General features: G+C 38.3%; 1 protein-coding gene across 4 annotated transcripts in view; it reads left to right on the plus strand.

Annotated features, from left to right (window-relative positions):
* Lingo2 (leucine rich repeat and Ig domain containing 2) overlaps window positions 1–8,298 on the plus strand; it is a 1,146,222-nt gene extending 1,137,924 nt beyond the window's left edge. For all 4 annotated transcript variants that reach the window (XM_040740264.1, XM_040740277.1, XM_040740262.1 and 1 more), the window contains one exon: window positions 372–8,298. In XM_040740264.1, coding sequence (XP_040596198.1) covers window positions 407–2,227 — 1,821 coding nt within the window. In that variant the 5' untranslated portion in view covers window positions 372–406 and the 3' untranslated portion in view covers window positions 2,228–8,298. The remainder of the gene's footprint in view (window positions 1–371) is intronic.
* Window positions 8,299–11,108: the final 2,810 nt, after the last annotated feature.

Below are 11,108 nucleotides of genomic sequence, written 5' to 3' on the forward strand. Positions count from 1 at the left end.
ACCTGTTTCTTTTCTTTTGAGTTTTAAAAATAAGGTCTTTATGTGAAACATGTGTTGTTTTGCCTTGTCTATGCCAGACACTAAACTTCTATCTATAGTTTTCCAATCCTGAGTTAGTCATGATAACTGTTAGAAGCTCTTAGGGTTACCACCTCCATTATCTCCACTTAATAGCCAAGAACACATAAGTACAGACTTGAAACAAACTGTCCAAGATCATGTAGATAACATGGGAATCCTTGAATATAATCCCAAATCTGGTGCCGCTAAATCCGGTATCTTTGTTTTATAACTTTGTTCTTTAATTATGAGCCATTCCCTGTGTCTGTCCTAACCTGAACTTTTCACCTTCTCTTTCCATATCCATGCAGGCCCATAACCAAGGTGTAGACTAAGAAGTGGAGTCATGCTTCACACGGCCATACCATGCTGGCAGCCATTCCTGGGTCTGGCTGTGGTGTTACTCTTCATGGGATCCACCATCGGCTGTCCTGCTCGCTGCGAGTGCTCTGCCCAGAACAAATCCGTCAGCTGCCACAGAAGACGTTTGATTGCCATCCCAGAAGGCATTCCCATTGAGACCAAAATCTTGGACCTCAGCAAAAATAGGTTAAAGAGCATAAACCCTGAAGAATTCATTTCATATCCTCTCTTGGAGGAGATAGACTTGAGTGACAACATCATCAGCAATGTGGAGCCTGGAGCATTTAACAACCTCTTTAACCTGCGTTCCCTCCGACTGAAAGGCAATCGCCTTAAGTTGGTACCATTGGGAGTATTCACAGGACTGTCCAACCTCACCAAGCTTGACATTAGTGAAAATAAGATTGTCATTTTGCTGGACTACATGTTCCAGGATTTACATAACCTGAAGTCTCTAGAAGTGGGGGACAATGATTTGGTTTATATATCACACAGGGCCTTCAGCGGACTACTTAGCTTGGAGCGGCTCACTCTGGAGAAGTGCAACTTAACAGCAGTGCCAACAGAAGCCCTTTCCCACCTCCGCAGCCTCATCACCCTGCATCTGAAGCATCTTAATATCAACAATATGCCTGTGTATGCCTTTAAAAGATTGTTCCACCTGAAACACCTCGAGATCGACTATTGGCCTTTACTAGATATGATGCCGGCCAATAGCCTCTATGGTCTCAACCTCACAGCCCTTTCCATCACTAACACAAACCTATCCACTGTCCCCTTCCTTGCCTTTAAACACCTGGTGTACCTGACCCACCTTAACCTCTCGTACAATCCCATCAGCACTATTGAAGCAGGCATGTTTTCTGACCTGATTCGCCTACAGGAGCTTCATATAGTGGGAGCCCAACTCCGCACTATTGAGCCTCACTCCTTCCAAGGGCTCCGCTTCCTCCGTGTACTCAATGTGTCTCAGAACCTGCTGGAAACATTGGAAGAGAATGTCTTCTCCTCCCCTAGGGCTTTGGAGGTCCTGAGCATTAACAATAACCCACTAGCCTGCGACTGCCGACTTCTCTGGCTCCTACAGAGACAACCCAACCTACAGTTTGGGGGCCAGCAGCCCATGTGTGCCGGGCCAGACACCATCCGTGAGAGGTCATTTAAGGATTTCCATAGCACTGCTCTTTCTTTTTATTTTACCTGCAAAAAGCCCAAAATCCGAGAAAAGAAGCTACAGCATCTACTAGTAGATGAAGGACAGACAGTTCAGCTGGAGTGCAACGCTGATGGAGACCCACAGCCAGTGATTTCCTGGGTGACACCCCGAAGGCGCTTTATCACCACCAAGTCCAATGGAAGGGCCACTGTGTTGGGTGATGGCACCTTGGAAATCCGTTTTGCCCAGGATCAAGACAGTGGGATGTATGTTTGCATTGCTAGCAACGCTGCCGGGAACGACACCTTCACAGCCTCTCTCACTGTAAAGGGATTCACTTCAGACCGCTTCCTTTATGCAAACAGGACCCCTATGTACATGACCGACTCCAATGACACCATTTCCAATGGCACTAATGCCAATACCTTTTCCCTGGACCTTAAAACAATACTGGTATCTACAGCCATGGGCTGTTTCACATTCCTGGGAGTGGTTTTATTTTGTTTTCTCCTGCTTTTTGTGTGGAGCCGAGGAAAAGGCAAGCACAAAAACAGCATTGACCTTGAGTATGTGCCCCGGAAAAACAATGGTGCTGTTGTGGAAGGGGAGGTGGCTGGACCCAGGAGGTTCAACATGAAAATGATATAAGGGCCCACCGCACACACTGCTGTCTCTGTGTTGCTGTTGATAATGAGGGAGACGTCTGACATAGTGAATCCCAAGGTTATCAGGCAGCTTCATGCAGCTGTCCCTGTATCAAAGCAGGGTTCATGGAAGCAGGAAGACTTCTGATGGAGACTGGCCCATTAGAGGCAGGCAGGCATGTGTCAGAGCCCTTCACACAGTGGGATACTAATTGTTTGCATTGCAAATATTGGCATTGTGGGGACCTCAGTATTGAACCTGAACCTTTGGCTCATGCTGATGGACAACAATTCAACATTTTCTACCACTGCAAAAACAAAAGGAAAAATAAAAAGAACAACCTACAGTGTAGGCTTTACATATTAAAAAGACACATTTGTCTAAAACATACTCTACAGTAAAATTTGTATTTATTATTATCATTTGTTAAAACCTTGCATCATACAATACTGTTGGTTCAGCACCAAAAAGAGATCACTATATTCTTTTTTTTGAAACATATATGCTGTATATGTTTTAAAGCAATATGAATGAGAGGTTGTGCTTTTAGTCACTCACCAGTATAGCTCCAAGTGTGATTTCACCTTCCTTTTGTCCACCAATAAACCTGAGATTAGATCCCTGGAGTAACAGGCAGAGATGTGTTGAGATGTGTATGTCTGATGTAGGATGCCAAGAAACAGAACCCAAGTCAAAACTGCTCAACTCTGTTAACTTCTGTTACTATAAATAAAGGCATGTGCCTAGTTTTGATACAGAATGGAATATTTTTTATATGTACACTACCAACCTGGACCAGTTTACTGTAACAGAAGTCTCTGGGTTTCTCCAGAAAGTGGCATATTGTTAGCTGTACCTGTAAAATGCAAGGTAGGTGTCATTCATAAAAGTAATCCATTTAGCTAGGCCTTAGTTTTACTTTTCACCAGTCACTGCTCATGGGTTAATGACAAATGGAGAAAGGAGTAATGATTATATATAATTATTTGGCATCAGTAGCTGATATCAATAATTCTGAGGTCCAAAAGCTCTCTGGATAAGGAATTTTCAGAAGTCAGTAAGAATCAGGGTGACTCAAGCACATCATGACAGTGATGCAACCAATGATCTTTTTCAAATGTGACAGCTGCCTGGAAGATGGCTACAAGTCAAGGGGAACACACAGCACATGCCATTCCCAATTTCTCAATTCGATTTGTCATACTGTGTATGACCACAATTAGGCAACTTCAGTGTGGTTCCCTGATTCCCAATTAAGACTTTTAGTTTCATATTGTAAACTACGTGGCATAGATAAGAGGTATCGGTCTTGTGCAAAGCAGTGAGAGAAAAACCAGTGTTGATTTAAAAAACAAGTTTTTGTTCCTTCACTGAGGAAAAGCTAAGCTTTACCATTCTACAAATTCATAATGTTGTGTTGATTCTTTCACTTTATTGACCTGAGCATATTTGCCCAACTCAGTTAGTGTCAATGTTACCTCTCCAAATATATATATATATATATATATATATATATATATTATTATTATTATCAGTGACCTGGTTGAAGAAAGCATAATTCCACTTGGCTGAGTACTAGATAACTATCAAACATATATTCATATGCCCTGAAAAAGTATTGGATACAGATTGTATTCCTGAAATGATATGTATTTAATCAGAATACACAAAGTTTCTACAGATTATGGGATTTCCTTCTTTAGTGCTGTGTTTAGTACTTAGTTTAGTCAGAACTATTAAATTGGCCTCAATTTCTAAAAGGTTCATAGATTGCTTTGCAAACTGGGTGGGCAATACATATAAATCGATTTCTCCTTACCTGGGGTAGGATCTGAGATTATTATTCTTTTAGAGATTGAATAATCACCTGTTTGAGTTTACATTTCATTTAGCAATCCTGATGATTATAACAAATATTTTAGAAATTCATTTTCCATTTATGGACTTATATCTAACAATTTGTGTCAACTTATGCTAAATTCTACCAAAATTTCAACTCCAAAAAGATTAAATGATATGTTCTTACAGTTAAAATGGAAAAATAGTCTTCTAAAAGAGAATCTACTTCCTTTTAATTTTGAAACACCTTAAAGAGTGTGTACTTGGAAAATTGTGTGTACGTGTGTGTGTGTGTGTGTGAGAGAGAGAGATAGACAGAGAGAGACAGAGAGAGAGACAGATAGACAGAGAGACAGAGAGAGAGAGAAGCAAATGATAAAAGAGATTTTTGTTATTCTTTTTTGTCAAAACTAAGGAAAGTGAAATTGGATTCAAGTTAATCGATAAAATATTTACTTCAAAGATTTATATGTTATTCTATCAAGTAAAGACAGATTAAATTCTCTGGGTGCTTTATTCTTTGATCCATAAAATAGTTAAGATATTACTAAACAACCTTCAAAACTGAAGAGCCACTAACTAATAACTTGCACAGATGGTACATTCCATAGCCACTACTACAAGTTCAAAAAGATCTAGATAAGTGTAATAAAAACTCTCTAATGTTCTGTGTTTGCTATATTTCACCTTGGAATTTCTCCAACGGGTTTTGAACATGAAGTACCACTTTTCCTTCTTAATTGTTAGCATCTTCAAAAATTGGAGTTCCATGGAACCCCCAAATGGTCAACTTTAGAGTCATACCACACTGAAATGCTCTTAGACCGATACTTTTAGTAAGAGTATAGTTATTGTTAGAATAACTGTTCAGACCATGCTAGCATATTTACCAGACCTTCTAAGGGAATTGGCAACTTCTTGCATAAATCAATATGCTAAAGTCTTATAAAAACTAAATGGACATCTAATTTTCCATTTTCTAACGATTAATGCAAAGCATTGTTATCTGCAAAGCTCTGGCATTCCATTGACCATAGCACTGGGCCTTTCATGTACAGCTTTACAAAATGGTTGTGTGAGTTTTTCTTTATGGTCATTTCTCTGTTAGATCAAACAAGATCATCATAAAGAATAACTGCTCAGACCAGTATTCTGGCTCACTCATCCCTTCAGACAATTCCATCGCTGAGTTCCTGCTTTAATGTATCCTATGATGAATCACAACTATTTGGCCCAACATTTTATTCTAAGTTGATCAGTAGCCTGTATGTTCTTAAGAATTTTCAAAGAAGCACTTGTTCTTTCTAGCACTAAATACAAGAAAATCCCCTGACCAAAGTCCTAATACTCTAAGTAGAGTATTAGAGTATTAGGACCCAAATGTTGGTAAACAAATTACTACACTAAGATAACTCACCTAAACACCCAAACAATATGGGTTTGCTGTGTTGGTAATCAGTTTCTACTTTACAGAAATCCTTGTATCATTTTCTTTTCCAGGCCCTTTTCATGTCCTTAGCATTTGTAATCATGTGCTTTTCAAGTATTTTCAAGTTCTAAAAATACAGTCCAGAAATTTTGTTAAGCCTCAAATCATCATAAGGACATTTGCTAAAACTCTGGGTTTGTTCAGCTTTCTCAGAAATTCTGCTTATCAACAACAGCTCTCTTACAGTACAGATGTATTCAGAATTTGTTCTTTTCTCACTGTTCTGTCAGAGAATCTGTTTTCAGTTCACACAGGAATCTAAAGTCACAATTGTCTGTGACTCTTAAAAAAAAGGATTATTTAACTCTCATCTCCACTGAAGCCTGACTTATGTCACTTTCCATCCCTCCCATTGGAACAGATACATTTCTGGATTAGAGGCACAAAAGAGAGGGTGTGATCCTAGAGAAGTAAAATTGAGGAGAGCTCCATGTAAATTAACTTTTACTTACAGGGTCTTCCTTCATCCCTCTGTCAAAGCATTTCTTTTATCTTCAGGGGCTGTGCACAGAACTGTGAAACAACACAGAATGTGTCTTGAGGCTCTGCAGAAAAGAAAAAAATAGATCATTTTCAACTGAGAAGACTCAGACCTGACAAAAAAGACATCAAGAAATTTGAAGAAAGGCTGGAGGGAGACACAGGGATCTATTTAAATTCTATTTCCTTTATTGCTCATTTTTATAGTCCTCTCCCAACTGAAGAAGAATTGGTGATAGTGTTTCTTTTTAAACTTCCATTGCTTCTGCCTGTATCTCCTTCTCTGAGTCCTTGCTGTCTGTAGTTTGTATAGGGTTCCAAAAGGATTCTGTGGGGGTATGGACCAATTTAAAAACCAAACCAAAACAACAACAAAAAAGCTTCGGTACCAAAGGCATTCATTCTATTTGGTAGATAGGGTAAAGATGTATCAATTACTGAAATGAACATTTCCTGGTAGAATAATATACTATATACCCAAAGTTATTTCCATTGAGTTCTCTACTCAACCCCATTGGTCTAATATCTTTAATATTTTATGATGAATTTTTTGGAGTTATTCTGCCTTTATAGGAAAGATTAGGAAATAAAATGCCATTTGACATCTGCTTTTCAATTATTTAATTTGCCCAAGTGGCAAAAGGTGATTCTGGGTACATGAAAAACAATTGATTTCAGTCTTTCTCCCTTTCTACCTTCAAAAGCCATTCCCATGTTAGACTCCTCACATGTGAGCCAGCAAAACTGTGATTAATGGGGAAAGAAGTCCCCCCCCATCACAGGCCAAGCACGAGAGTGATGAGTGCTTATTTTCTGTGGTCTTGACTAAGCTGCAGCCTGGGGCCTAAGTCTATGCCTACAAGGTTAGCTAAGAAATAATGCCATAAGTACAGATTTTCTAATATAAAATTTGCTTGTCTATTTAAAGAACAATAAATGTAGCTGTGCATTTCCTTTAGGGTGGGCAGGGGACTGGAACTCCTCATCTGCAATCAGCTTTCCCACAGATGGCCATAATGCAGCTCTGGTGACAGAAACAACCAAAACAACCAAACACATGCTTAAGATGTGTGCAAAAAGGCTCAAAGCACAAGGTGAATGGATGCTTCTCATTCCAATTATAGGAATCTGAACAAGAGAATTTCACATGCATTCCAGACTGCCATCCTTCAGTTTGCCTCTATTCTCCTTCTTCCCTCACCCCATGCTTCCTGCAAGACATCCTGAATAGAAAGGAGGAAACAGCAGAGTATGCAGAAGATTCCCTAGTGTCTTGGAGTAGGTAGATCTCACGGCCCCCTGGATCAGTACTGCAAGCTTCAGCCAGTATTAAGTCCTGTGCATACTGTATTTTACCCTGTGCACATCTCATTATTGGCAAGATTCAATTTTTAAATTAGTCACAGTAGGAGCTTAACAGCACTAATAATAAGCTAGAACAACAAATACACTTTAATTTCCAGTTGGAAATTGGCCACTGGTAGAAACCCACAGGCAAAGGAAAGCCTAGGCAATCCCCTATCTTCCTGCCTTCTTTGCAGATGCCACAATTGAAATGATCGTTCCTTCTCTGCTTGCTTGCCTGTTCCTCACTGCCACTTATAAGCAGCTGTCATGCCTCATCAATGAAGGCTCTCTCCAGAGAGAAGTCTTCTTTCATTAGAGCTCAGAAACCCTTGTGTAATTCTTAAACTGGAAATTGCCTCAGAAGAAAAAAAAGGGAAGGAACAGGAAGCCTCCAGTCTTTCTCATACAACACTTTAGAAGTTAAGACTTCTCATTCACATATTCACAATCTGACAGCAATCTAGAGGTTGAATTGTTCTTTTTTTTCTCCCTCTCTCTCCTAGAAGCAGGTGGGCTGATATAAAACCAAATTTAAACAGAAAGCTTTATTTATAGCCTTAGCAGAAAGAAACGAGCTGGTATAATCAAAAGAACACAACATTTTTAAGGCTCTACCTGTAATATACTAAAAAGCTTTAGAAAAAGAACAAAACTATGACTGTGTTCTTTAAATTGGTTAGCTACATTTTAATACCAATACCATTCAAAATGTAACTGTGCATGCTGTAAATGGATCTAAGAATTTTGTTCCTGATCTAGAAGGGCCAAAAGGAGCAGACATTGGCTGCACGTTAGTTTCCTTCATTGTGTTGCACACCTCCCATTCTAAATTGCTTTAACACCCTTATTCCACTGAAAAATAATTGACAGAATCTACAAGCTGTATGATCAAGAAATAATAATGAAATGGAATATTTAACACAGACTTGTGAATTTTTTCCTATTCCTTACAGCAGTATATCCACCCACACACTCACCTGTGTACATATCCAGGTGATAAGACAAGTGAAACTGACTTTTGAACAAAATACACTGTGTTGTGAATATTTGAAAGGAAACACCCTCTTTTCTTCTCTGGCTATAAAATCAGGTACTCTGTGCCTACCTGAGCCATCTAGTACACAATATATTTGTCTTTACATGTTGTATCCATAGAGTATGGAAAGCCCCACATTATAATCAATAGCAAAGCTGTTGATTATATATACATGTATAAATGTTTGGGGTTGGTGGCTTGTTTTTTTTAAGTATGTAAAATGTAATTGTTTTAAAAGTTGGTACACTTGAACAGGAAAGAGAAATATGAAACAAATTTTATGTCTGTACTTTCCTTTAGTGTTCTTTTTTATCAAAATCCCAATAATGACTGCACCATTTGGATGTTACTAACCAGAAGCCTAGCAAAATTTTCCTTCAGATGCCTGAAAGCCTGTTTTTATTCTTAAAGGAAATTAGTGCTAAAGACAAAGGATCTTGATTTAGATTTATGTCTTGTTGTCTGTTACAACTGGGTGATTATCATGGGCATGTGGGGTTTTCTTTACATGTATAAACAAGTCAAGTTATCAACATGAAATGTTAGAAAAACATGTTCTTTCCTGATTTAAAAAAGGGCTTAAGCATCTAATATATCAGTTAAATATATTGTGGTATTATTTTTAAAATGAGATGTATAATTTTTAAAAGATCAACTTGACTCATATGGGAAATATCTTATTATTGGGAAAGGTCGCTTATAGGAGCTTCACAAGCAACGTAAGGCTGTTGGAAACACTAGCACCAGACAGATAGAGGACTGTGTTCAACTATGAAGGAAGACGCAGCTCCGATTGAATCCAATTCTGGTGATGGAATGAGTGGAGACCATAGAGAGGTCAGGCTGTCAGGTTTTCTAATCTTAAATATTACTAAGGGGTAATGGATCGACCTGATAGACAATGAAATTTATATATGATCAGCCATACTGTAAAGATATTCTACTTTAGTAAAGATAAGTCCTGCACTGCTTATAAAACTGTCAGAATCATTTGACCTTTAAGCATTCACCAAGCCATACATACAACAGCATCACGTTTTTCCTAAGCCTTTGCTCAGCAGGAGTTTCATGATCTAAGACCTAGTGTAAAGTTAGAATGCAGAAAGTAATGAAGATGACTCTGGTCTTTAAGAACATTGCTAATGGGAAAAAGAGAAGTTTGTCTGATGTTGAAGAAAGAATGAGTTGCAAATTCTTCCTGCGCAATCTGACTGACAAAAGTAAGTCCTTCTGTTGTGTACCTCAGGGTTAGGGTTAGGGCGATAAGCTCAGGCAGCTGTCATGCTATGGCATCGTGTTTACACTATATAGCTCATTTTATGACTTAACCCTGTATAGCTCACTTTATGACTTCTAGTAAAGGGGGTAGAGGAAGAAACGGAAGCAAAATCTCAGGAATGGTGCCTGAATATCATATTGATGAAAGACAAAATGCTTGGGTTCAATGACAGGTCACTACAAATACAAAAATTCTGTCATGGCTACTGGAAAAAGACCAAAAAAAAAAAAAACGTAGTTCTTGCCATGGTATTTCTTTGTCCTTGAAGAATATTTCCCAAGACTGCCAGAGTTGGTCAGACAGCAGTCACAGCTATCAGAGTTCATTTTGTAAAATGAAAATAAAGACCTGTTTTCCCACAGCATGGTTTAGGATATACTACACACCTCTCTATCAGCACCACAAACTGGCTTGTTCAGGGAACACCATCAGGTATATGATGGACCCACGACTTCAGAGGTTGCTCTTAGGCATTGAGAAAGATAAGATGCCATGAAACCAAGTTATTAAATGCACTTCAAGCAGACTTTGAATGCAGCTACCTGGCTTCTAACCCATACTTATGAAGACTCTGTACTATGTCATGAACTAGAAGTTCATCATATGTTTGTGATTCTATTTTCATTGTTTCTACTTTCTCATTCTCAATCATGAGCATGCTGCTCCAACTGTTTCCGTTACTTCTGTGTCATGATACAGTTAAAATAAAAATTATGAGTTCCTACCTATTTCCTTTAAGGTAGATAAGACTATCACACAGCCCTATATTCTTTTCTTAATTGTTCATTGTCAGACACAAAACAAAAAGCATGAAGATAAGTTTGTAACAAAGTCAAGTTAAGGAAACAATAGTGAACCTAAGAGCAAATTCACCAAACATTTCTACTACTGAGAAAATCTGAAAGCAGTAGCTTCGAGGGCTTGTCACTAGGTGCCTTTCATCAATTCTTATAAATAACTCAATACAAAACTATAAACCTTTGCCAAAACCCTTGGATTGGTTAAAAAAAAAAGTTCCTTATTACAACTATACAGCCCTTGTTTAATTCCATAATACTCTGAAATGAGTAAATCAGAACATATCAATAAATTTCTATAAGTGTAACATGAATTTTAATATCAGTTAACACACACACACACACACAGACACACGCACACAAATATTACTGTCATTTCACCAAAAAATAAGGAAAAAGAAATGGTAAATACGAGGTTATGACCTACCTGAAGCTTGTCATTATCCTATTTGGGCACCAATAAAGAAAATTAAGTTGAGAGTCATTCAGAAGTTACAGTGTGAAATTTTAACCACATGCCACAAGATAGGGCATGTGTGACGGAAAGACCCTTACATGAGATTGCAAAATAGGTATTTATTGTCACATTAGGAGACAAATCTATTTTGCAGATACTA

Source organism: Mesocricetus auratus, unplaced genomic scaffold (assembly GCF_017639785.1).
Source record: "Mesocricetus auratus isolate SY011 unplaced genomic scaffold, BCM_Maur_2.0 Super-Scaffold_6730, whole genome shotgun sequence".
Lineage (NCBI taxonomy): Eukaryota > Metazoa > Chordata > Mammalia > Rodentia > Cricetidae > Mesocricetus > Mesocricetus auratus.